At 43.8% G+C, this 27,933-nt stretch overlaps 1 protein-coding gene across 5 annotated transcripts in view; it reads left to right on the forward strand.

The window, feature by feature from the left end:
* NECTIN1 (nectin cell adhesion molecule 1) overlaps positions 1-27,933 on the forward strand; it is a 189,229-nt gene that overhangs the window by 143,849 nt on the left and 17,447 nt on the right. For 4 of the 5 annotated variants that reach the window (XM_043991826.1, XM_043991827.1, XM_043991828.1 and 1 more), the window contains exons 6-7: positions 11,217-11,346; positions 12,100-12,187. In XM_043991826.1, coding sequence (XP_043847761.1) covers positions 11,217-11,346; positions 12,100-12,187 — 218 coding nt within the window. Of the gene's footprint in view, positions 1-11,216; positions 11,347-12,099; positions 12,188-12,471; positions 12,715-27,933 lie in introns of those variants that run through there. The other variant, XM_043991825.1, reaches the window with a different exon arrangement.

The following is a 27,933-nucleotide window of genomic DNA, read 5'->3' on the forward strand; positions in this document are numbered from 1 at the left end:
CCCTCACCAATGTGTTTCCCATTTAACAAATTGGTTGGCTGATTCCATGAACTTTTCCCCCCATTAACTTTTTGTGTGTGTGTGAAGCAATTGGGGTTAAGTGACTTGCCCAGGGTCACACAGCTAGTAAGTGTCAAGTGTCTAGTGTCTGAGGCCAGATTTGAACTCAGGTACTCCTAAATCCAGGACTGGTGCTCTATCCACTGTGCCACCTAGGTGCCCCACCCCCATTAACTCTTTTTTTTTTTTTTTGCAGGGCAATGAGGGTTAAGTGACTTGCCTAGGGTCACACAGCTAGTAAGTGTCAAGTGTCTGAGGCCAGATTTGAACTCAGGTCCTCCTGAATCCAGGGCCAGTGCTTTATCCACTGTGCTACCTAGCTGCCCCCCCCATTAACTTTTAATCAAAATATTTGCTAAACAAAAGGCAAAGCAAGAATGACAACATTCCAGCCATAAACCTGTGGATCATTCTTTCTCTTTTTTAAAAATTATGAACTTAAACACCAAAAAAGAGTATTTCCAACCACACAGCAAAAGATTCATAGAAAGAGAAGTCTATATGAAACCATGACTCCATTTTATACCACTTACTTTATTTTTAAAAAAAATATGCCATTCTATAGATTACTTTCAAAACTGTCCTACTCATCTATGCTTCCTTCTGAACTTCCTTTTCGTTCTCTTCTGTTGCATCCTTTTTTTTTTTTTTTTGGTGGGGCAATGAGGGTTAAGTGACTTGCCCCGGGTCACACAGCTGGTAAGTGTCAAGGGTCTGAAACCAAATCTGAACTCAGGTCCTCCTGAATCCAGGGCCGGTGTTTTATCTACTGCGCCAACTAGCTGCCCCCTATTCTGTTGTATCTTTAAAAAATGTTGAAAAAGTATTTTTTTAATGTTTAAATGGCCCCTCTCTATTATGGACATCACCATTGCTAACACTCCTTCCTACCCCAAACCCTACTACCCAATTAGAAACAGAAAAGGCAGGGAGGGGGAACTCTTGTGATGAATAAGCAAAGTCAAGCAAAACAAATCCATGCAATGGCCATGTCCAAAAATATATGTCTCTTTCTATACCTTGTATCCATCAACCTCTCTATCGGGAGTTAGTAATGTGCTTCACGGTAAGTCCTCTAGAGATTTGGTGGTCATTGCATTGATCAGAGTTCTTAACTCCTTCAAGGTTATTTTTCTTTACAATGTTTCTGTTCCCACATAAAATACTCTTCTGGTTCTACTCATTTCTTTCTACATACATCAGTTTATATTACTCATGATTCTCTGAAATTGTCTCTTTTAAGTTTTTTTATGGCCTAATAATATTCTATTATATTCATATGCCACAATTTGTTTGGCCATTTTTCAGTTGTCTGAGACAATCTAAGGCATCTCTTTAGATTCCAATTCTTTTATTTTCCTCTCCCCCAACTGTTTCCCCCCAAAAAAACCCTTTTAATCTCTTCTTTAAGATCAGGAAGTTTGTTTTCCTCACAACTCCTCCCTCCCTGTTATCATTCCCCCTCTTGATACCTCCTCCCAATGTCTACGTGCTTTCTTGTTAAGTTTGATGTATTTCTACACCAACTATTTTGTGTGTGTCTCTCTGTGTATAGAACCCTCTTTTGTCCATTTCAGAAAAAAAGAATGATATTCAACCAAAAACCATTCCTTAGTTTCCATGTTTGTATTCTGTTCTTCTCACATACTCTGATTATGAGAAATACTAAATTCTACCTTCTTCTTCCTCCATTCTATACCAATGTATCTCTCCCTTCTCTTTCCCCTCTTAAAATCTTCAGAACAGAGCTAATTTACACACACCCCACAAGGACCTCAGTTTTTCTTATTTAACTTTTCCAGTATCCTTTAAAAGATATTAAGATTGTAACCTTCTTGAGGGCAAGGACCATCTTTTGTCTCTTTTTGTATCCCCAGTACTTAGCACAATGCCTGGCACATTGTAGGTATTTAATAAATGTTAATTGAATGAATTATATGAAAGGGACACATTTCTTCTCTCTTATTAGAATGTTAGCACTATAGCATCATCTATCTCCTTCCAGTGATTCAAATAGATTTATCTTCCTAGGTTTTTCTTTACTTGTGTTTGTATTTCAAAGTTCCTACTTAGCTCTGGTCTTTTCATCATAAATGCTTAAAATTCCCCTCTTCCATTTAAAAGTCCACTTTTCCCCCTCTAGGATTGCACTCAACTTTATATTTAACTTTATAGGATAAATTATTCTTGATTGTAAGCCTATCTCTATTGCCTTTTGTAATATTATGTTCTAATATCTCCTCTCATTTATCATAGAAATTGTCAGGTCTTATGTAATTCTGATTGTGGACTCAATATTTGAACTGCTTCTTTCTGGTTATTTGCAGTATTCTTTTCTTGGAAATGGAAACTATGAATTTTTACTTTTATGTTTCTGGTATTTTTCCTTTTGGTATTCCTTTCAGGAGATGATTATTGATTCTTTATATCTTTATTTTACCTTCAGGTGGCACAGTGGACAGAGCTCTGGTTCTGGTATCAGGAAGACCTGAATTCAAATCCAGCCTCAGGCACTGACTAGTTGTGTGACCCTGAGCAAGTCACTTAATCTCTGTCTGCCTCAGTTTACTCAACTGTAAAATGGGGGTGATAATAGCACCTGCCCACCTCCCAGAGTTGTTGTGAGGACTAAATGAAATAATATTTGTAAAGCACTTAGAAGTGTACTCAGTCATATTAGGTACTTAATAAATGCTAATTCCCTTTTCCTTCTCTCAGGTCCTCCTAGATCTGGGTTGTTTTCATTTATTTCTTGAAATATGGTGTCTGTGACACTTACTAGCTGTGTGACCCTGAGCAAGTCACTTAACTTTCATTGCCCCACAAAAAAATGTATGTATGTGTGTATATGTGTGTATATATATATATATACACATATATATACAGAGAACATCTGGATGTACAAAAATATTTATAGCTGCTCTTTTTGTGGTGGCAAAGAACTGGAAATTGAGGGGATGCCCATCAATTGGAGAATGGCTAAACAAGTTATGGTATATGAATAAAATGGAATTACTAGTGTGCTCTAAGAAACAATAAGCAGGCAGATTTCAGAAAAACCTGGAAAGACTTACATGAACTGATGCTAAGTGAAATGAACAGAAACAGAACCAGAATATTGTACATAGTATCAACAATATTGTGTGATGATCAACTGTAGACTTAACTCTTCTTAGCAATACAATTATACAATATAATTCCAAAGGACTCATGATGGAAAATGCTTTTCACATCCAGAAAAAAAGAACTGTGGAATCTGGATACAAATTGAACCATACTGTTTCTCCTTTTTTTGTTTTTGTTTTTGTTTTTTGAGGTTTTTCCCTTTTCTTCTGATCCTTCTTTCACAATATGACTAATGCAGAAATTAAAAAAAAAAAGAAATATGGTGTCTGGGATTTATTTTAATTACGATTTTCAGGTAGTCCAATGATTCAAAATTATCTTTCCTTGACCTGTTTGTCAGGTCAGTTACTTTTTAGATAATTTTATCTTTTTCCCCACTTCTTTGATTTTTTTCTAATACCTTTTGCTCTCTAATGGAATAATTTATTTCTATTTGATTTATTTTAATTTTCAGGGAGGGTAACTAGGTTTCACAATAGATAGAGTGCTGGGCCTGGAGTCAGGAAGATTCATCTTCCTGAGTTCAAATCCATTCTCAGACACTTACTTAGCTGTGTGATCCCAGGCAAGTCATCTAACCCTGTTTGCCTCGGTTCCTTACCTGTAAAGTGAGCTGGAGAAGGAAGTGGTAAATCACTCCAGTTTGCCAAGTAAACCCCAAATGGGGTCACAGAGAGTTGGATATGACTGAAATGACTCAACCAACCAACAATTTTCATGAAGCCTATTATTTGGATAAGGTTTACCACTTCCTCTTCTAATCTACACATATTCTCCTTCCAATTCTTTCCTCTAGAGCTTTTCTTTCATTATTATTTCTTGCTTCATTTCTTCTAGGTACTCTTACAGTTCTGTGGAAAATCCATTTTTTTTTCCTTTTGAGTCTTTGCAGTTGTTACACAGTTATTTCTTTTCAGGGAGGATCTCTAGATCTACAATAACTTTGCATATTAGGTGGTGTTTTCATTGATTTACTTATCTTTCCAGCTTAAGTTCCTACACTATGATTCTGTGTCAGGGTACAACCCTTGCTCTGTTTTGGTCCTCTTGCCCTGAGCCAACTGGGTTCCTCCACTGACCTCTGACTCCTGGGGTTCTATTCTCCTGGATCTTTTTTTTTTTTTTTGGTGGGGCAATGAGGGATAAGTGACTTGCCCAGGGTCACACAGCTAGTAAGTATTAAGTGTCTGAGGCTGGATTTGAACTCAGTTCCTCCTGAATCCAGGGCTGGTGCTTTATCTACTATGCCACCTAGCTGCTTCTGTCCTCCTGGATCTTTGAGGTTCAGAGAGTTCGTTCTTCAAGACCCTCTCTACTGTCTTAGGACCAAGTCTTAAAGACATAATACACTCTGGTCACTGCCCTCTCCTGCCCCTCTAGGTATCCAGCTCCTCATCCATGGGCTTTCTGATGACCTGGTGCTTTCCCTAGTTGTGCTTGGAGGCTACCTTTTGCTGCCATTGGTTTTTCTATTAACCTGCTTTCCAGTTGCCCTCAGGCTTCTGGTTCATCTCATGTACACTTCTGAGATAGAAGTCACTTGCTGGAATTTCACATTAGATTCATTGTTCGGTCTGGTGTGAATTTCTGGACTAGATATGTAGAAACTAGGCTGTCTTCTTCCCATTCGGGTAGTAATCTTGACCAGAAGTCTAGAGTATGTTTTCTCACCATTATAGTGGTATCCATAGGGAAGAGTGGATGCAAACTTAAAATAGCACTATAGCAGAGTATATGAAGCACATATATAGGCAAAGCATGTCCCCCAGACAACTCCCCCAATTCTGGAACTACAGGTCATGATATTCCTTCCTTTCCTTAGGAACAGTCTACACAGAAGTTACTTGATGGGTATGGTGTTGGTGTTCAATAGACTATTCTGCTAGGATGAAGACCAATTCTCTTTGTTGCCAGGGTAGTGCCATGCTCATTCAGGAAGAGAAGAAACCCTTAGCCTGGGATTTACAAAGATTTTCTAGTTCAGACCCCTTCCCTGGGCACTGAGGGGTTTTTAACTCTCAGGAAGTAGGTTGCAATGAAGAGAAAGATGGTAAAGATTTTTTTTCTTTAATTGCCTCTGAGGTCTTTTTTAGACCAACTTACTGATCCAAAGAAGGGTTCCTTCAGTGAAAGACCTCACTTATAACTCATGAAGATAAGCAAAATTTTCCTTTCCATCAGGCAAGCCATAACTAGGCAAGGTACATTTGTTAAACAATCACAAAACAGTTCTGAACTTCATGGCTTCCCAGTTAGGAACTCTAAAGCATTCCTATCAGTCATATGTAAATTAGATTTTAGGAAACAAGACTCCACAGACTTTACCCTAAGTGTCTTATCTTTGCAATCTGATTTCTTGGTACGTCTCAAAGATATGTCACATTTTTGTTGTTGTTTGTGCTCCTTTCAATGAGCAAAGCTAGCAAAATCTGGAAGGGTCTTCCCCTCTCATCTGTATTTATACTTGTTTCCCTTATTAAACTGTATATTCCTTAAAAGTTGGGGTTGTTTCATTATTTGTGTTTGTATTGTATTTGTATTCCAAGTGTCTGGCACATACTAGATGCTTAATAAATGTTGATTGATTGATTTTAAATTCCAAAGGGAGGTGTTTTTTTGTAAGGAGTAATTGAGGCTTCTTGAGTGGGAAGTTACTTGGTTAGGCCTACATTTTAAGAAAATCAATGTGGCAGCTATGAATGGATTGTAGAGATCAAGTGCTGAAAGACTAATTAGGAGGCTAAAATAATGTCCAGGTGATGAGGGCCTTAATGAAGATGGTTGTTGTATGAGTAAAAAGAAGGGGAATGGGGGCAGCTAGATGGCACAGTGGATAGAGCACCGGCCCTGGAGTCAGGAGTACCTGAGTTCAAATCTGGCCTTAGACACTTAACACTTACTAGCTGTGTGACCCTGGGCAAGTCACTTAACCCCAATTGCCTCACTAAAAAAAAAACAACAAAAAAAAGGGGGAATGGTTCAATAGATATTGAAGGAGTGAATTTGATAGAACTGATAAGATTTGGTAATTCACTGGTTATCATAGGTAAGTGAAAATGAAAAATCAACAACTCCTGGATTGCATACCTAGAAAATTGAAGAAATGGTGGTGGTACTCTTAGAAGAAATAGGAATATTAGGAGGAGGTTCAGGGGAAAACGCAAGGAATTCTATTTTGGGTATGTTGAATTTGAAATAGAGGGAGAGGGAGAGGGAAAGGGAGAGGGAGGGAGAGAGAAAGAGATTGTAAAGAGAGAAAAGGAGAGAACCCAAGCTAGAGTTCTAGGATATATCCCCTTGGGAAGTGGTGTAGTGGGGTGCAGGAAATGAATAATGATCCTTCAAAGGAGACAAAAAGTTTGGTCCAACAAGTAGGAAGAAAATCATTATAAAGAAATGTCACAAAACTCAGGGAGGTGAGTCTCTAGAAGGAGGGAGGGGAGGTTGTCAACAGAGTTTAATACTGCAAATAGATCAGGGATGATGAGGACTAGGAAAATGCCATGGGATTTAACAATAAAGAGACCATTAGTAACCATGGAGAGAGCAGGTTCAATCAAGTGATGGGAAATAAGCCAAATTGCAAAGGGTTGAGAAGTGAGTGGGAAGTGAGAAAGGGGTGGCAATGAGAGTACATAACTTTTTTTTTTGAGGAGTCTGGGTGTGAAAGAGAGATGTGTAGGATGATAGCTTGAGGGGACAATAGGGTCAAGTAAATGGGTGTTTTTAAGGATGGCTGGTATCTAGATATGTTTGAAGGCAGCTGAGAAAGACCCTTCAAGAAGGGGCACCTCATTTTCTGATACAGGAGCAGAAGAGGACAATGTGGGGGGTGATACTGAAGTGATGCAAAGTGTGGAAATAAGAAAGAAGCATCACTTGAGATGGGTGGCCCAAGTTTTTTTCAGTGAAGTGTGAAGTGAGGTTTTTCCAAGGTGATGATGTAGGTGGTTTGAGAAGAGAAAAGATTTGGAGCAGCTAATATGGGGACTTCAGTTATCATGGAAGAAAGAATAAAGGCATGGGCATGTGGCAATGAGGGCCTAGAAATAATAAATTTGTAGTAAACACAGTCATCATTTAGAAGCATTTCAGGTGGTTAACTGAACAGACAAGATTCTGAAGGGAAGGAAGAGAGATCAGGGAAGATGGCCTGGGAAAGCAGGAAAGAAGGGGAGAAGAATTGGAGCTTCCTGTGGCGACAGATGGTAGATTTAGGAAGATAGAGGCAGGGGAAAAGCCCATATCATCACGAGATGTCATAAGGAGATAAAGGAACTTGAGAGAGATGAATTTTGGAGGTTGGTTGAACACTTGGTGATGATGGGATTTAGTATAGCCAGGATATGATCAAGATTATGGGCCAGGTATTGAGCTTTATGAAAAAGGTGGAAAAAAGAAAAGAAAAAGGTGGGAGAATGACCTGGGAGTCAGTAGACTATAGGCACCTGAATCTGAAAAAGGGTAATGAATCTGGAGGCAATAGACCTCAAAAAAGGATAGGTTTCTGGATAAAAGTAATTGGAAGGGGGGAGGCAGCTAGGTGGTACAGTGGATAGAGCACCGGCCCTGGAGTCAGGAGTACCTGAGTTCAAATCCGGCCTCAGACACTTAACCCTTACTAGCTGTGTGACCCTGGCCAAGTCACTTAACCCCCATTGCCTCACTTAAAAAAAAAAAGTAATTGGAAGGGGCCATGAGAAGCAATAAATATGCCTACTTCTCCTGATCCATATGGTACTGGGGGATGGCCAGGGATGGGGTGGCTTCTGGGAAGAGCCATTTTCTGTGACTTCAAGGAGATTGAAGCAATGTGAGAGAGAGAGAATTCTAATGTGGACGGTTGTTTGTTAAAAAAAAATAAAATAAAATGAAGGTCCCAGAGGGCACAACAGAATGACAAGATAGAGTTGCATAAGGACTTAGAAGGGCTGAGGTTAGGGCTGGAAGGAGGAGGGAAGAGAGGGAAAGCAGTAGGAGGATGTGCACTGGGCAGGTGGCCAGATTTCTAGTAGCTCTGCCAGAGGGAGAGTTGAGTGGATTAACACCTCCCCTGACCTGGAGGTCTGGAGCAGAGGCCTCCAAACTTTTTTGATCCCACACCCTTATGAGTAAAAAAAGTTGATGGGACTACAACATACACATAGTTAGCTAGTTTTCCTCAGTCTTTTATTTATTTATGAATTATATACACATGCTACTATGTGACTCACATGGTCCAATGCAAACCAAAAAAGGATCAGGAGGGCAAGGGCAGTCACCAATTTAGGTTTACTCTTTAGGATTTAGGCTCTTACCAATCATCGCCCTGAGCACAGAGCCCACCCTCTAGAGATTGCTTGTCACAGCCTCGAGTCCTGGAAGCTGGTATGCTTAGGGAGAGGGATGGTTGAGTATTTTCCAGTGGTACCTATGCAGCTGCTGTTGTGAGTGTCCAGGTAGTGGTTAGGTAGGTTATATAATGGCTTTTGGTGGCTGACATCAGGTGATGGGAGAGAAAGGGGACAGTTTGGGGTGATAAAGGAAGAAGTTTAGAGTGGTTGTATTGGAGATAAGCCTCACGACTGGCTATTTCAGGAGTGTGGGATTCAGCACATCTCTTGGAGTCATGCCCTGTCCTGTTGGTGCCATGCCGGAAGCCTCCAGGGGGCACAACCCTCCACTTTGGAGAGCGCTTGTCTGGAGAGTCGCTGCTTCTGGTGTAGAGGATGGCCCGGTGAGGCTCTGGTGAGATGTCTGCAGAGGATAAGGCTGGCTCTGGGCTTGGCAGCAGCGTGGAAGCCAATTTGACTGGAGTCATCTACCCTGAAAGGAATATTTCATTGATTTTGCCTCTACACCGAATATCCTATATGAGTGAAAAAGACCCTCGATGAGTAGACTTCTCTAGTAATAAATAGAAGAGCACAAAAAGGAAGGTCCCTTGCTGTCACATCATGCCATTTGCCCCTTTGCCACTCTTCCAACCCAGAAAACACTCATCATACTGGATGAGAGGGTGGGGAGATGGGGAGCTTAGCTGATGAGGAGTTTAGATCTGGCAGGAATGATGAGGGGCACTTTTTCCACTGCCTCTCTCCCCGATTTTAACTTTAATAACTCAATCCTCAGATAAGCCATCTTTGCTTGGAAGGGGGTGGGGAGCAGAACTTTCTTGGCTGGTTGGTATTTCAGGAATCACCCAGGGCCAGAGAGGCTGGCAGGAGGGAAACTGCAGGTAAAAATTATCTTAGTTTCTGAATCAAAAGGAAGCAAGGAGGCTTGTTGGTTTAATGCAGATTGCTGCTCAGTCAGTAAGGTTGGGAAGGAGGGAGGGAGGGAGGAAGCAAAATGAGATGCAAGTGAAGGCAAATTCTGCATGTTGGAAAATTAAGTTCCATGATGTTTATTGCAAACTGTAATTTAGCGTCTCAATTCAGGTGCTCTCTAGGTTTAATTCTATATGTGTGTGTGTAGGTGTGTGTGTATATGTATACGTGCGAGTGTGTGTGAGGGGGAAAGGGAGGGCAGGAGGGAGAGAAAGAGGGAGAGAGAGAGAGAGAAGGGTGGGGATGGAGGTGGCTGTGTGTGATTTTTCTCCTTTGGTTTGCTGAAGGTTACAGAAGAGAGACAGGGACATGGATTGTACCTGCTCCCATTGATACCATCCACACATTCATTCATCAAACACCAACTGAAGGTCTTGAGTGGGAGGGGCACACAAAGCCCAACAATCCAGTCCTTGCCTGAGAGGAGTTCGAGGTTTGGGGGGAGAGGAACTGGGGACCAGGCTCAACTAGCATTAGGATGGGGCTTCTACTCTTAGTGAGGAGAAGTCCTGATTGGGACAAGGTGGTGGGTGAATGTGTCTAATCTGACTGAAAAGTGAAAAAAAAAAATTCCTCAAACTCAGTCCTAACAAGCCTTTTGGGTGTTTCCTGGCATGAGTCCCAGAGAGGCTGAGGGACCTGCCCTGAATCTCACAGCAAATCATAGCTCCCACCCCAGACATCACCTTCCCCTTTCCCACATCCTGACTGGCCTGAGCAGAGGCAACAATATTTTTTTTGCTGGGAACCCTGGGTATCTGACCTGGGGTATAGTTGTGTCAAGAGACAGGCTAATCTGTTCCTTGTCTCCTCCGGGCTTGTGGGAGAAGTCAAGGGGGCACACAGTTGCAGGAATCATGTGTATTTTCCATCCTTTGTTGTTGTTTGTTTGTTGTTCACCCCTTGTTCTCAAAGAGGACTGGTGACATTAGTACCCTGCGATAAAGAAGGTTTACTTGATGCTAGTTAAAGCTCTGCACATGAGTTTTTCTAGGTAGCCTCTGGGAAAGACCAGATTGGTTGAGATAAATTCCTGATTGGGTCATCTGCTCTCTGCTGCCTAAGACTCTGTCCTTTCTCTAGCTCCTTGTCGGAGGGTGCTGGCAAGATGCAGCCTTCCCCCTTTGGGGAAGCTTGTCCCAGATAACCGCTGCCACATTGTTGTTCCTTATCTCCGTCTACTTCTGTTCCTCTTCCCCTTTCCAGAGCTGGGAGGACAAAGTACCAATTAGTTCATTTGCCAGTTTAATTAGGTAGGAAGGTAAGGAAATTATATTCCTTTACTCCAGAGCTTCCCTGCCGGGCCAGGAATAGGGTGAGGGGGTGGGGAAGCCAGCCAGTTCTGAGTCATGGATTCCCTGTTCCCCTTGGCCCCCATGCAGCTGGGTCCTGGGCTCAAGGATTGAGGCAGGGATAGGGACTACTGGGATCCCAGGATTCCTTGGACCCAACATGAATGCTCCAAGCCTCTGAGAACTGCAGCATGATGGGAAAGAGCTTTAATTGACTTTCTCCTCTCCCTACCCCCCTAAATCTTGGCTGCTTCTGACTTTGCTTCCTCCCTGTATCTGATTCCCGGTCTCCTTATCTCTGAGCCCCTCTCTGTCGCTGCTCTTTTTCTCCAACCCCATGTCCCTCTGTGTCTCTGCAGTTTGCTCCCCGGCTCTCTGACTCCTTGCCTCTGGGTGTTTCCCCCTCTTTGTGTCTCTGTCTCGGTTCCAGATAAGCCCCTGGGAGGGCCGGGAGTTCTGGCTGTCGTCCTGGGCAGCTTGGTGTCCCTAGCAGCAGCTGTGGCTCTCTTCTTATTCTTCCGGCTCCAGCGCAAGAGTCACCCAGACCTGGACAGCGATGTGTGAGTTCTACCCAGGGGGCAGCCCTCCACTTCCTCCAGCCTTCAAATCAGGGCCAGCATTTCCACTCACTGCCTCCCCTCCTCCAGGAAAAAAAAAAAGCCTGTACCGTCTGTCCTTGTCCCTTCCCCGTCCCCCTCATCCTGGGCATTGCCATCTCCTGCCAGGAGAGCATGGGCCTCTTAGGAGCCCTCCTCAAAAGCTTCCAGGAGGGTTAAAAGCAGCAGGAACAGCTGAGGCTTGAATAAGTTTTTTAAACTTTCATTGTATTTTCACATCTATTCGTTTATTTTGTCCTCTGAATAGTTCGGCATGGTAGGGGTATGATTGTCCCCATTTTACAGGTGAGGAAACTGAATTCTAGAAGGATTTAATAACCTGAGGGGGTATTTCCTACCACGACTTCCCAGACTCACATTCTGCTTGCCTATGTCTCTTGCCCCTCTGTGGTCAGTAGTGTCCCCCCCGCCCCCTTCTCTGGGGCCTGTATCCCTGCTCATTCCTCATGGATCTTCTACCTCCCTCCATTCCTGGGAAGCACTGAAGGGGTGGGGGCGGTCTTTGCACTGATATGAACAGGGAGCAAACACGCTGGGAGTCAGGACTCTAGGGCCCCATCTACCATCAGGGGGAGTGCGTGGAGGAGGCCCTCCCTGGGCTCTGCTGGTGGCATGTTGCCCTGGAGTCAGAGGAGGAAGACAAGTGTTAAACAGGTCTGGCTGGGATGGCTACCGCTCTTATTTTCACACCCACAGATCAGACCCGCCCACCTCCCACAAGGCTTCACCCATCTCCAACAGGAACCACGAGATGACGAACCACGTGACGACAAACGACATCCAGGTGCGTCTTCTGGCGGGGAGGTGAGAGGTGAGGGTGGTAGTGACCATCCCAAGGCTCAGAGGTAGCCATTTCTCTGACTAGGACCATGTTGGAGATGTTCCTGGGAAGGCAGTCCAGTTCTCAGAAAACTGGCCGCTGGTCAGGTTGTTGCCAGGGGCTCAGGCTACTCACTGCTGCCCCATATGTTATCCCCCATAGGAAAAGTGCAGGTGTAAAGGACCCAGGACCATGGGATGGGGGATGGGGGAGGATGTCCCCCATCCCATTCCCCCTTTTCTCTCCAGATTCTCCACCTAGATCATACAGAACAAGAACAGCCAGAGATGGAACAGAAACTGCCCCTGCAGACTCCCTATTATGACTTGGCTGGCTCTGACACCTTGATTATCTCCCAAGAACTGGGAAGGAGAGGCAGGCCCCAGGGCAGCAACCTCCTACACCCCCATTCGGAACCTACAGGAGCATCTTCCTCCTTAACACCGGGCCTCAGCCCAGCTTCCTGGATCTCTTAAGGCCAGAAATGAGAATAATTAGGGAAGGTGGTCAGAGAAGGAAGGCAGGGGCTGGGAGTGCCACAAAGCAAGTTGGAGAAAAAATGCCCGTGTCTTCCTGTGGGTGAATATTTATTTGCATTAGTGTGAGGGATCTAGATGTGAGGTTCCTAACCTTTTTTGTGTCAACCCCCTTGGAGTTGCAGACTTCTCAGAATAATGATACATCGCCTATATTCATAATCAAAAGAAATGTGAAATTTCAGTTAGGGATTAGTGAAAATAAAGATATTTTTCCTTATCCACATTCAAAGACTCCCTGAAATCTCTCCACAGACCCAAGTTGCAGACCCTTCTTTGGTCCAGAGTGTTTGTATTATTAAGTTGTAACACAAGATTTTGAATGGGACCACTCCCCTGGGGACACCTTGCTGGTTGAGTATCTCAGTAGGTAGGCAACATGATATAATGGCAAGCATTCTGAACTTAAGAGTCAGCAGCTCTGGGTTCAAGTGCTAGTTTTGCTACTGACCCACTTTGTGACCTTAGACAAGTCATTTCCCCCCCTGGACCTTAGTTTCTTTTCTATAAAATAGGATAGATAAGTCAATCAATCCACAAGCACTTATTAAGCATCACTTACTAAAAATGAAACAGTCCCTACCCTCAAGATGTCTGCAGTATATTAGAAGATACAGGATAAACATGTGAGTATATACTGTGTAACAGAGGAACAGCTTTGGAACCACACTGCCTCCTTTAGGACAGGACGGAAGGCCAGCCTGGGGAGTGAACTTGGCTAAAGCGAGCTGGGGGAGAGAGAGGCTGATGGCTTCTTTGAGGGTTCCTCAGACCTGGGGGAAGAGAAACAGGCCCCTCCAAGCTACAATAGCCCATCTGTGATGAGACTGAAAGTTCTCCAGGGGGAAAAACCCCCACAATCCTCCATGTTCTGCAGGCTCAGCTTATTAGGCTTCTTTGCCTTGTTTCTAAAACTCATGTTGGAGACTTTCATCATGTGAAGGGTGTGAATCCACATCAGGAGATCTTCTCATTCCTCTTGGCTTATGGCCCCCACCCCAGAAAACCTGGAAAAAGTATATCCTGAAGATACACACCCGGGGTTCCCACAGGCAAGAACTCAGTGTATAATATATTACAGAGGAAAGTTTTTATTATTATTATTATCATTAATAATAATAATAATAATAATATACTACTAATAATAATGAACAAAACCCAGGTCCTCAAAACCCAGGCACCCTACATTCCAAAGATGTATGTAAATGCCCAAAGACACTTGCAGTCCCTAACATGAGGGCTGCTGTGGTATAGACCCATGGGCCCCCTCGAGTTCTGCCTTTGCTGCCCTCATCTTGCACCAGGGAGATGCAGTCACAGGTTGGAGAACCCTCATTCTTGCCTTTCCTGAAAAACTGTATGGATTGGTGGAGAGCTGTGAGGAATAGCAGGAAGCAGGAGGAAAAACCCTCCTCATTGCCCCAGACTGGCACCTAGATCAGGGCAAAAGCTACTGGCTCATCTGCCTCAACTGAAGCACCATTATCTTCCTGTCCCATTCTTTTCATTTCTTTGTTCAGACTCTGTCAGTTACCACACCTACATATTATTTTCATTCATTCACCCTAGGTTCTTGCTGGGGGCAGGGGGGAGAAGGGGAAGAGATCTGCTAGAAAAGGTTTGTGGGTAAGGTGCTGAGAATGGAGTCCAGAAGACCTGAGTTCAAATCCAGCCTCAGGCACTTATTATCTATGTGACCTTGGCCAAGTCACTTCACCTGTTTACCTCAGTTTCCTCAATTGTAAAATGGGGATAATAATAGCACCTACCTCCCAGAGTTGTTGTGAGGATCGAACGAGATCATATTTATCAAGTGTTTAGCACAGTGCCTGGCATATAGGAAGCACTACATAAATGTTAGCTATTAGTATTTCCCTTTGCTCCCTGGTAAAGTTCTTGAAAAACCAAACCATTTGCTTTGGCTGAGTAAGGGATGAGGAGAGAAGGCACCAGGGGGCCGTTGGGTCTTAGTAGGAGGAAATCCCAGACTCTTTCTGGAGTGCAGGAGCTCCTATTTTTTTTTCTTTTCTTTGGTGAGACAATAAGAGTTGTGACTTGCCCAAGGTCACACAGCTAGTAAATGTCAAGTGTCTGAGGCCATATTTGAACTCAGGTCCTCCTGACTCCAGGGCTGGTGCTCTATCCACTATGCCACCTAGCTGCCCTGAGTGCAGGTGAAAACCTCATAGAAGCAAAGACTTTGGAGCTGGAAGGGGCCTTAGAGAAGCTAGAGAGCCTCAGTAAAGTCTTGTCTTCTTGGGTTTTTTTTGGTGAGGCAAATGGGGTTCAGTGACTTGCCCAGGATCACACAGCTAGTAAGTGGCAAGTGTCTGAGGTGGGATTTGAACTCAGGTCCTCCTGACTCCAAGGCTGGTGCTCTATTCACTGTGCCACCTAGCTGCCCCTGTTGGTAAAGTCTTAAACCCTGACTGCAGCCTGGCCTGATCCAGGGAAAGGGTCCCCTAATCTGCTGTCCTCTCTCCTCACCATCTTCCTGCGTTGTTCTCATCCTCCGCTTCCCAACAGTCATGCCAACAGGCTGCTGGCAATCCAGCCACGGCCCTCTTCTCACATGGCCCTGCTCCCAAGAGGCCGAGCAGGCCCAGGACCAGTTGAATGACTGCCATTCTTGCCCATCTCACTCTCCTTTCAATGGATACCAGGCTGCGGGGGAGGTATCCACATGATGCCAGCATTGAGACCCCAGCCAAGCTGCCTGGGCCCAGAGATAATGTCCCCTCTCCTGGCTCATGTAGGCGAGATAGGCTTTCGTGTCCCTGATAATGGCACATCTGTTCATCTCTGCCCCAAGATGCCAGGTCCTGCCCTCCTTCAGGGATTCTGTACCCTGCTCCTAGGGCATTGAGCTCAGACAGATGAGCTCGTAATCCATAATCCATCTCTGCCCCCCAGGGAAGCAGTACCACTGTCTGTTCTCCTAGCCTAGTAACTTGGAAATGAGTTTGAGTTCCCTTTGACTGAGATGCCTGCACCAAACTCCTCATTCAGATGCCTTGTTCTGTCCCCTGACATTTCCACAGCTAGCCAAGCCCTGTGGGATCATAGGTTTGCAGGGTCATAGGCTTAGAGCTAGAAGAGACCTTAGAGATCATTGAACTTAACCCCTTCATTTTTTTTTTCGGGGCAGTGAGGGTTAAGTGACTTACCCAGGGTCACACAGCTAGTAAGTGTCGTGTCTGAGGTTGGATTTGAACTCAAGTCCTCCTGAATCTAGGACCTGTGCTCTATCCACTGTGCCACATAGCTTCCCCCTAACCCCTTCATTTTTTACAGATGAAAGACCAGAGGCACAAAGTAGTATCTTACCAGGGTCACACAGATAGTGTCTGAGACAGAATTTGAATCCCCCCCCCCCGCCATTTTCCCAGCTTCTAGTTCAGGGTGACACTGTCTCATAATAAATATTAGCTGCCTAGATTGAGCTCCCTCTTGTCCTGGGTGTAAGCTACCTTGTTCCCCCATCTGCACTGGGAATAACTGTCAGATAGAAGTTAGAATGTCTTTCCTGATTCAAGGGTTTAGTTTATTTTTGCCAGGTGGATGAAGGATCCAAAGATCACAAAAACCTGGGGTAGATGCCTCCTTTAGTACTCATTGCTACCCTAGCCTGGTTGGTGTTCTTTTTTTGTGAGGCAATTGGGTTTAAGTGACTTGCCCAGGGTCACACAGCTAGTAAGTGTCAAGCATCTGAGGTCAAATTTGAACTCAGGTCCTCCTGACTCCAGGGCCGGTGCTCTATCCACTGCGCCACCTAGCTGCCCCCGTTGGTGTTCTCTTGCAGTCCCTAGTCATCTTTGTTGTTGCTTCAGTCGTGTCTGACTCTTCGTGACCTCATCTGGGGTTTTCTTGGCCAAGATACTGGAGTGGTTTGCCATTGCCTTCTCCAGCTCATTTGACAGATGAGGAAACAGGAAAATAGAGTTAAGTGATTTTCTCAGGGTCAGACAGCTACTAAGCATCCGAGGCTGGACTTGAACTCAAGGGTCTTCCTGACTCCATGCCCCACACTCTAGCTGCCCCATAGACATCTTGGGTGGGAGTAACAGAGTTAGGGAACCTCAGAATGGGAAAGAACCTCAGAGTCCAGATAGTCCCACCTATACCTGACCAGGAGTCTTCTCTATGACACAGCCGGCAAGTGTCAATCCAGCCATTGCTTGAATTCTTGCAAGACTAAGGTACCAAGTATGGCTGGGCTCATTAGGCCTATGGAGGAGCCAGCCTAGGGGCAGCTATTGAATTCATCTAAGAGTAAGTGCCTGCCTTGTGCCAGACATTGTGCTAGATCCTGGGGATACAAAACAACACCTGCTCACCAGGAGCTGACATGTGGCTGGGGGGGGGGGGCACGCATATAGATAAATAGAAAATATCTATGAAACATCTGTAATCAAGGTAACCCAAGGTGAGCATCAGTGAGAGAGCTGGGGGAGGAGATCAAAAAAGGCCGGATGTGAGACATGGGGCTTGGATTCAGAGGACTCGGGGTTCGTTTCTAAGAGGCAATGGTATGGAATGGTGAACTGGGGGAAGTAAAGAAGGAAGGAAGGAGAGAAAGGAGGAAGAGGGAAGGAAGGAAGGAAGGAAGGAAGGAAGGAAGGAAGGAAGGAAGGAAGGAAGGAAGGAAGGAGAGAAAGGAGGAAGAGGGAAGGAAGGAAGGAAGGAAGGAAGGAAGGAAAAGGAAAAGGAAAAGGAGGGATAGAAGGAAAGAAGAAAGGGAAGGAAAGAAGAAGGGAGAAAGGAAGGAGGGAGAGGGGGAAGAAAGGAAGGAAAGGAAGAAAAGGAGGGATGGAGGGAAGGAGGGAAGGAGGGAAGGAAGGAAGGAATAAAAAGGAAAAGGAAGGATGGTAGGAAGGAAAGAAGGAAGGAAGGGAGGAAGGAAAGGAAGAAAAGGAGGGACAGAGGGAAGGAGAGAGGGAAGGAAGGAAAAGAAAGGAGAGGAAGGGAAGAAAACAAGGGATGAAGGGAAGAAAGGAAAGGAAAGGAAAGGAAAGGAAAGGAAAGGAAAGGAAAGGAAAGGAAAGGAAAGGAAAGGAAAGGAAAGGAAAGGAAAGGAAAGGAAAGGAAAGGAAAGGGACGGAGGGAAGGAAGAAAGGAGGAAGGAAAGTGAGAAAGGAGGAAGGGAGGGAGGAAGGAAAGAAGGAAGGAGGAAAAGGAGGGATGGAGGGAAGGAAGGACAGACTTTCATAGAAACATCATAGTATAGCAGTTTTCATGCTGATGGGGAACCTAGAGATCATCTTCCAACCCTTTCATTCTACAAGGAAAGAAACAGACCTAGAGAGCCTCAAGGAGTTAGCTCAGGTCACACAGGTAGTAAATGACAGTATAATCATGTAATCCTTGAATGCTGGAGAAGAAAGGAATCTTAGAGATTAGGCTAGCCTTCTAAACACTTCCTCTAACCGTGTGTGTGTGTGTGTGTGTGTGTGTGTGTGTGTGTACATGCACACGAGTGCATGCGTGTGGGTGCATGCTCACGCTCACTCATACCCATTTTATAACTGATGAAACTGAGTGAGGTGAATTGCTCACAATCACACAGCAGGTCAGTCACTGTGCTAGCAACCAGGACATGGAGCAGGGAACCCTGCCTCCATTCTCCCTACCTTTTCCCATTTGGATTATCCATGTAGCTGTGTGCTGGGAGGCATGGAGGGCTGTGTTCCTCCTGGAAGCATGTGCTATAGCAAAGACCATCACGTATAGTAGCAGCAATAATAATATTTATCTAGTGCACTGTGATATTCAGTTTATAAATATTGTCTCATTTGATCTTCACAACAACCTAGGGAAGTAGGTACTGCTTTTATCCCTACTTTATAGTTGGGGAAACCGAGGCAAATACACTTGCCTAAAGTCACATGGCTCGTAAATGTCTCAGATCACATTTGAACTCAGGCCTATCCTGACTCCAGACCTGGTGCTCTGTCCACTGAGCCATCTAGCTGGGCATATATACCATATGCTGGTACTTGTGGACAATCAGAACTCAATCATTTTTTATGGGGAGGAGCTGGCTGCCATGTTGGAGTGAATTTCAGTGGACCACCTTTCCAGGGTAAAACTCAGGGTGTCAAACTCAAATCAAAATGGGGGCCACTAAAAAAAAAACCTAAGGATCCCTGTGGGCTGCATACTGACTTATAAAACCACGTTTGCATATTTCTTTTTTAAATTAATACATCTGCACATTAAAATCAGATAGAACTACAGTTTAGTCCAGCCTGGGCTGTGCTATGCCATGCTGTGGGGCCACATGTTTGACCCCTCTGGTCCTGAGTCTCTGGTGTTGGAGAATCTGCGTCCAAAGTCAGTAAATACTTACTGTACACCCTTTCAGCTCTAAATCTATGAGACTGCGAAGGCTATAGATCTTTGTAAGCAGGATATGTATGAATGGGGCATGTCTATCAAACAAACAGGGCAATTGTCTCTCTAGCTCATGGAATGCAATGTTCACTTTTTAAAAACAAACTGTACATAGGGGAAGTTCACAGTTTCACATACAATCCTCTTCATTGTGTTCTTCTTTGTATTATTGGAATGTTTGTGTTGATGATTGCCAAATTCTTAATAAAAAAGAAAAAAATTTTAAGGAAGGAAAAAAAAGATGGTAGGTGAGGTAAGTTATAGTGTGTATCCGGGAGGTAATGATGATGAGTAAAGGCAAAAGGCTTGGACTCATAGGGTCCTAGAATGTCTGAGCTGGAAAGAACATTAGGAGTCATCCAGCCCTACCCCCTCTTTTTACAGACTGGGGCCCCAAGAGGAGAAGTGACCGGCTTAAGGTCACACAGTATTATTGACTGAGGCAAGATTAGAACTCGGGCCTCACTGAAGGAGTCTCACTCTAGGGCTTTTTCACCTGCAGAGATGGCTGGTGGCAAAATAAAGACTAGAACTGACAACCACCAACTCCCAATCCAGGCCGTCTTGGGAAGGGGAGTGAGAAAGGAGGCACCGGTGTTGTCGAAAGAAATGTAATTCCTTTTGGTTTACAGAGCAATTACCGGCTGGGAGCTGATGATTTATCCACCACACTTGGGCTTCTTGGCAGCGTAGCTTGTATACAAGACGTATTATTGATGTTGTCATCAATTCTCCTTCCCAACAAGCAGAGTGAGCCAGGCTGAGACCCAGCACTGCTCAGAATGCCAAGGCCCAAGAAGCAAGGTTGGGAAGCAGGAGCCTGCAGGTGGGCAGGGGCAGGGGCCAGCCCAGCATCTTCCCCCGAGCCTGGCTCAGTGGATTTCCTGTCAGAGGAGACGTTCCCTCAGCTCCTACTCTAATGGGGAAGCTAGTGCATACAGACTTGGGCACATTCTGAGGGCTTCTCCCCAATGCCCCACTCTGCCCCTATGGGCAAAAAGAAAGCCTCCATTGATACAGCTGGGAGCATCCTAGGTTTCCAGGTGGATGGTAGCTCAGAAGTCATCTAGTTTAACCTGCCTCCCTCATGTTACATCTGAGGAAACTGAGGCCTTAATAAGTGAGGCACTTGGTCCACAGTCTCACAGACAGAGCTGGGATTTAAATCCAAGGCTCCAAAATCCAGCACCCTCTTCATTCTATTCCTACCACACGGCAGTGTTTTCTAACTGAATTTGTAGTTTAAAGAAACCTCAGAGGCTGTCTAACCCAACCCCTTCATTCTGTAGACAGGCCCTGGGAGGGGAAGACCATAGCATTTATCACATACCTACTATGTGCTAAGTGCTTTACAACTCCTATCTCATTCGATCCTTCCGACAGCCCTGGGAGGTAGGTGCTGTTATTATCCCCATATTACAGATGGAGAAACCGAGGCCCCATGACTTTCCGGAGGCCAGATTTGAACTCAGGTCTTTCTGACTCCAGGCTCCAAGATCTCTCCATGGCTATAAAGATGGAATTTGATCCTGGGTCCCAGGACTCTGGAGCACTTGTTCTTCCTGCACTAACTGTCCTGAGAAGAAACAATCTAAAGTCGCAGGCTTGGAATTCTCTCTCTCTCCTTATTCCTGCCTTCTGGTTCCCTCAGCTGCCATCAAGTCTTAGTTAAAACCCCTCCATGTACTGAAAGCCCTCCCCAAGCCTCCTCAGTGTTAGTACCGTCTCTCTGGGATTTTCCCTAATTATTTTCTCCCCCATTAGAATGGAGATTTGAACTCAGATCTTCCTGTCTCCAAGCCTGGTGTTTGAGCCACAGCACCAGCTAACTGCCCCCTAAGTGCCTGGCACTTAGTAAACACTTGATACTGCTTGTCAACTGACTGACTGACTGACCTAAATAAGGCTGCACCTCCTTCACATGAGTAGAGTAGCTATGAGAGGGGCAGCCCTACCTAGAGGCTGGAGACTGAAGGCAGCCTCCTCTGGAAGAGCCGACTGATGGTCAGACAGCCAGAGAGGGTGGGAGTTAATGGCTCCCTCTTCAGGAGGCTCAGAATTGTTTTCTCCTATAGGAAAAGTTGGGATGAGCCTCCTCAAGACCTTGGGAACAGAGTCTTCCTGGTTGAGGAAAGCTTCTGATCATGGCCAGGTGCCGAAGTATACCTCTAGCCTCCTGCTAAATGGAAGCCCAGTCAAGGCCTCAGGGATCACTGGGCCTGGTCAAGTGCCCTGCACTGGGAATCCTGAGACAGAGGTCTGACTCCTAGCTCTGGACTTACTGCTCGTTTGTGCACCTTTGCCTCCTCCTGCAAAGGGGCTTGGACTAGGGTCTCTAAAGCATTTTGAGGCTTGAAAACTCTGACTGTGAGTATTCAGTTCAATAAACATTAATTAAGTGCCTACTGTGTGCCAGGCACTAGGTTAAGTGGAAGTAACAGACTCAAAATAGCAAATTAGATATACTTTTGGACTTGGCCGATGCAGGAATTTGTCTTACTTGACTGACTTTTTGTCACGTGGGTTTTGCTTTTGTTTGTCTAATGAGGGGCTCTAGGAGGAAGAGAAAATAAATGCTTGTTAATTGAAAAAAGAATTTTAAGATGCAGGGTTTAGGCATTGGCAATTTAATAATTTTTTTAAAAATAGCATTCTTACTTTGAAAGAGATTATTGTCTAATGAGCACTGAATTCAAAATCAGAAGGCCTGGGTTCCAGTCCCAGCTCTGCCACCCACCAGCTGAGGGACTTTTGGCAAGTCCTCATGCCCACCCTTTGGGTCTCAGTGTCCTTATCTGTCAAATGAAGTAATTGGATCTCTGAGATCCCTTCTTTTTTTTTTTTTTTTTTTTTTTTTGGCAGGGCAGTGAGGGTTAAGTGACTTGCCAGGTTCACACAACTACTAAGTGTGAAGTGTTTGAGGCTGGATTTGAACTCAGATCCTCCTGAATCCAGGGCCAGAGCCTGCATCACCTAGCTGCTCCTTCAGATCCCTTCTAATCCTAAATAGAATTACACCCCAAATTCTACAGTAGGAAGGAAAGAGATTGAATAAAGAAGCGTTCTTCAAGGCAGGATGGGTGACAGAAGTCAAAAGAGAGGTCCAGACTAAGATACAGACTACCAAGTCCTTGCGACTTGTTGCCCTGGGAGGGGAATGCCCCCAAATCTTCTCAGCTGATCTTTGTTATCTCCTCCCTCCCTATTCCTCAGGGCTTGAGGATAAAGGCAAGGGAATCCTCAGCCTAATTGTAAAGGACATCCCCCTCCCCCCCAAGTTTTCTCTTCTCCAGTTAGAGAACGCTGCAGCCAGCTCTAAGGGACCGGTGAGAGCCCATTGTTAAAGGTTCACTGTGAGTATGTACACCTCCGGAGGTAGCAGTTGCAATACGTTGTGCCTTGGTTTATTGTTTTGTTGATTGTCTAGACTTAAAGTGTTAATAATGCAGAATAAATTTTAAAGTATATTTGCATACATTTTTTCCCTAAAAGCCCAGTTGTTAAACAATTACCAGCACACCCTTGTCTCCAATTTACACGACTCCAGTTGTTTCAAGTAATCTTCATATGGAATATTTTCTAATTCTCTCATATAGAGTTTGTCTATAATTATCCTAAAATGTCTTGCTTAGAACCTAACATAGTTCTTTAGTCATAGTCATAGGGGGCAGCTGGGTGGCACAGTGGATAAAGCACTGGCCTTGGATTCAGGAGGACCTGAGTTCAAATCCGGCCTCAGACACTTGACAATTACTAGCTTATGACCCTGGGCAAGTCACTTAACTCTCAATGCCCCAAAAGAAAAAGCAAAAAACAAAACAAAAACATACAGTCATAGTCATAGTGATCTGACCAGGGTAAAGTATAGTGGAACTCTCATATACCTGGTTCTGGATCCTATGTCTCTTTTACTATAGCTTTAAGTAGCATAAACTTTTTTGGTTGATGTGTCATACTGTTGATTATATTGAGCTTGTAGTCCACTGAAACCCCCAGATCTTTTTCACAATAATTTGTCAGGGCAACTGTCCCCTATCCTGTATCTGTGAAATTGATTTTTGAAACCCAAGTGTAGAACATTACATTTATCCCTTTTAAGTTTCATCTTATATGATTCAGCCCATCATATTAACCTGCTGAGACCTTTTCAGAGCTGAGTTCTTTTGTTCAATGTATCAGCATTTCCTTTGAGCTTCATGTCATCTGCAGATTTGACAAGAATGAAATCCAAGTGATTGATAAAATGTCAAACATCACACCACTAGAGGCTTCCTCCCCACCCAGGTGACTTCAATCCATCAGTGACTTTTCTTTGGACCTGGCTATTCAGTGGGTTCCAGATCCATCCAAATATAATGTCATCTAGCCTACATTTAACTGTCTTCTCTCTAAGGATAGCATAAGAAAAAGTTAGAGGCTTTTCTGCAATCTAAGTGTATGGAGCACCTAGGTGGCACAGTAGATAGAGCACTGGACCTGAGTTCAAATGTGACCTCAGGTACTTACTAGCTATGTGACCATAAGCAAGTCACTTAACTCTGATTGCCTCCAAGGGGAAAAAATTTAAGTAGACTACATCAATGACGTTTTCCTGATCTCCCAGTCTAGTAACCCTATAGAAAAAGGAAATGAGGTTAATCTGGCGTGACCTGTTCTTAATGAAGCCATGTTGGCTTTGAGTGATCACTGCTTCCTTTTCAAAGTGCTCATACACTCTCCTAATTACTAATAATGTGTCCTAAAATTTTTGTCAGTATTTAGGTCTACGGTTTGTGGACTCTGCCCTTTTCCCATTTATCTTCTCCAGTCCTATGGTGCTTCTCCCATCATCCAAGACCTTTCAAAGCTTAGTAGCAATGCTTCAGCACTCTTGGGTGTAGTTCATCTGGGACTAGTGACTTGAAACCATTAAGAACAGCTAGATGCTATCTGGCTATCTTGTTTCCTCATGTATCTTGGGTTTCCACTCCTTGGTAACCATTTTTCTTCTACCCTTCCCAATCCAAAGATCATTCTTTTGGGAAAAGAAAAGAGAATTAAAAGAAAACTTAAGTAGTTTAGCCTTCTCAGCATCATTCCTTACTATTGTTTCATACATCCTGAAAAATAGTTCTTTCCCTTCTTTTATTTTCCTCTTGCTCCAATATAGCTTTCTTTAAAAAAAAAAAATCAAGTCTAGGGGGCAGCTAGGTGGTGCAGTAGATAAAGCACCAGCACTGGATTCAGGAAGACCTGTGTTCAAATCCAGCCTTAGACACTTGACACTTACTAGCTGTGTGACCCTGGGCAAGTCACTTAAGCCACACTGCCTCACAAAAACAAACAAACTAATTAATTAATAGATAGATAGATAGATAAATGAATAAATAAGTAAATAAAATAATAGATAGATAAAAATTAAAAATCAAGTCAAGTCAAATAGCATTTATTAAGAGCCTACTATGTGCCAGACATTGTGCTAAGCACTGGAGAGACAAAGAAAGTCCAAAACATAATTTGGAAAAAACACAGTTCTTGTTCTTAAGGAGCTAACAGATAACGGGGGTAACAACGGGATAAACTAGGAGCAGCAACTCTGGAGAGAAGGCACTAGGATCAAGGATGACTGGGCAACTGCCACTTGAAGGAAGACAAGGAAGGAAGAAGAGGGAGATGAGGAGGGAGAGTTTTCTGGGACTGGGGGGCTGCCCTCCCTGTTGTCCCTAGGATTCACCACTAAGCTCAATCAATCCGTCAATAAATATTGATCAAGTGGCTACTATGATCCAGGCACTGTATTAAATGCTGAGAATACAAAAAGAGGTGAAAGATAATCCCTGGGATCAAGGGACTCACATTATATTGGGGAGATCAACATGCAAACAAATCTATACAAACAAGCCATATATAGGATAAATGGGACATCATTAATGGAGGGAAAGCACTAGGTTTAAGAGGGGTTAGGAAAGGCTTCCAGTAAAAAGGGGGGTTTTAGTTGGGACTTAAAAGAAAGTCAGGGAAGCCCATTCTGGGCTTTAACACTCTGGATGGCATTCTTTGAAGACCATAGGACTCTCTCGTATTCTCGCTCATTACCAATGAGTTTCCTATGTGTTTATATAGGTCTCTTTGGTCAGTTTTTCTTCCTCATTAGAATAATTTCTTCTTGTCTTCAGAATTTTATTCTTGAGAGTTCCCCATTCCTCTTGTACCTCTTTGGAATCCTTTGAAATCTTCTCACTCAGACTCTAGAGTGAATATCTTTCCTTTACTCTATCATGAATTCTGCGATGGAATAGTCACTTGTTCCCAAGGTTTCCATCATTTCCATTTCCATTTAAGCAAAAGGTTCCTCCTTGTTGTTCAAAATCCAATCCATAATAGCATTTCCTCTTATCACTTCCTTAATTTTGAAGGATGAGATTATTATCAATATCATTATCATTGATAACAAGTGTTATCAATCACCTTGCATTTGACAGAGAAAGCACCAGCAAATTTGCAAATAGTCAGAACCATGTGTCATCACTACTACACCCTGTTTGTATTAACTACTCTTGATCCATCCATCAACAAGCATTTATTAAGCTCCTACTATATGCTTAGCATTAGAAATAGAGAGATGAAAATTAAATACTCCTTGCCCTAAGAGAGTTTATATTCTATTGGGAAAAAACAGTGCGTAGATAAAGGTAAACTCAAAATACACATAGATAGATGATTTCAGCAGGGAGGGCACTTGCAACAGGGGAAAATCAACAGTCTTTGTGTAGGAGTTGGCACTGAGTTGAGATCTGAAGAATGCTTGGCCTCAGGCACTTACTAGCTGGGTGACCCTGGGCAAGTCACTTGACCTTGTTTGCCTCAGTTTCCTCAATTGTGAAATGAGCTGGAAAAGGAAATGGCAAAGCACTCCAGTATCTCTACCAAGAAAACCCCAGATGGGGTCAGGAAGAGTCAGGCATGACTGAAATGACTGAACAACAAAAAGGGAATCTGAGAGGCAAAGTAAAGAAGGAGGCCGTTTCAAGCAAATGAGACAGTCCAAACATACATGGACAGCAGAGGGAATGGAATGTATAGTCCAGGGGGTTTTTTTGTTTTGGGGATTTTTTTGCAGGGCAATGAGGGTTAAGTGACTTGCCCAGGGTCACCCAGCTAGTGTCAAGTGACTGAGTCTAGATTTGAACTCAGGTTCCCCTGAATCCAGGGCTGGTGCTTTATCCACTGTGACACCTAGCTGCCCCCTAGTCCAGTTTTAATTGAATGAAAAGGAGAATGATGTGTAATCAGGGAAGGGAGGTGGAGGGGAGCAAATTGTAAAAGGTTTTAAGTACCAGAGGATTTTGTATTTTATCTTAGTGTCAATTTCATGTTATTGGAGTTTCTTGAGAAGGAGGATAATGTGGTCAGACCTGTGTTTTAGGCTTATTCATTTGGCAGCTTGTGAAGAATGGAATGGAGAGGGGAGATACTAGCTATAAGTAGACCCATGGGGAAGCTGTTACAATAGTTCACATTAGAAGTGATGAAGTTTGGGTGGTTGTGTGGGTGGAGAGAAGGGAACAGGTGTGAGAGGTTTTAGAAGTAAAATCTTTGGGGCAGCTAGGTGGTACAGTGGATAAAGCACCAACCCTGGATTCAGGAGGCCCTGAGTTCAAATCTGGCCTCAGACACTTGATACTTACTAGCTGTGTGACCCTGCACAAGTCATTTAACCTTCATTTCCACAAAAAAGAAGGAGGAGGAGGAGGAGGAAGTAGTAGTAAAATCTTCAAGCCTTGACAACTGATTAGAGATGAGGTATGAGGGAGAGTAAGGAGATAAGGATGACTGAAAGAATGATGGCAACCTCAGAAGAAATAGAAATGCATAGGAAGAGGGCTAGGTTTCGGATGAAAAGAGAATAAGTTCTGTTTTGGACATGATGAGTTTTCAATGGGGCATCCAGGTGAAGGTGTCCAATAAGCAGCTGGAGATACAGGACTGGATCAAATCATGGGACTGTAGAGCTAGAAGGGACCGTAGAGACCACCCAATCTAACCCTCTCATTTTGTAGCTGAGGAAATTGAGGCTCAGGAAGGTTAAACATTCTACTCAAGGTCACGCATATAACACCAAGCTAGACATGGTATTCCAACTCAGGTCCTCTGATTCCAGAGCCAGAATCATCTGTATAAAAATGAAAATTGAAGCCCTGGGAGCTATAAGAGCCCCAAATCTTTATCTTATTCCTCCTTTAATCCAAGTAGGTACCCAAACAATATTGCTTCTGTTTCTACCTCTGTTGATGCTCACACAAACACTTCGCACCATGTTTCTCTACTCAGGCTCCTGGATTTCTTAAATGAATATATATTCTCAATATACAATGCTACTCCTTGTTTTTATTGATGCCATTCCTTTTGATTAGTGCATTTATTCAAATTCCAAGCTTCCTATTCTACCAAGTCTTAGTGATATTTAAGAGTTCAAATCTGCTTTCTTGCATTTGAATCTCTAGTTTGCACCATTTTTATCCATACTTTATACATTTGTACATAAATATCTGAAGCAATGTGATTTATTGCTGGCCCTCTTCTTGGGTATTAGCTCTCATTACTACTGGTCTTATCTTACTGGACACTTCCTTCCGTGTTGTACCCATAATTCATTCCCCTCACCCTCTACTACCACCATGACTCTCTCCAACTTAAAGCTGTCTTGCTTAGATTCACAAGACTCCAAAGAAATATATTTTCATTAGCCCTGATCAACTGCTCTTGTCCTTACCAAGAGCCCATCATTACTATCTTTAAGCT

Source organism: Dromiciops gliroides, chromosome 3, assembly GCF_019393635.1.
Source record: "Dromiciops gliroides isolate mDroGli1 chromosome 3, mDroGli1.pri, whole genome shotgun sequence".
Lineage (NCBI taxonomy): Eukaryota > Metazoa > Chordata > Mammalia > Microbiotheria > Microbiotheriidae > Dromiciops > Dromiciops gliroides.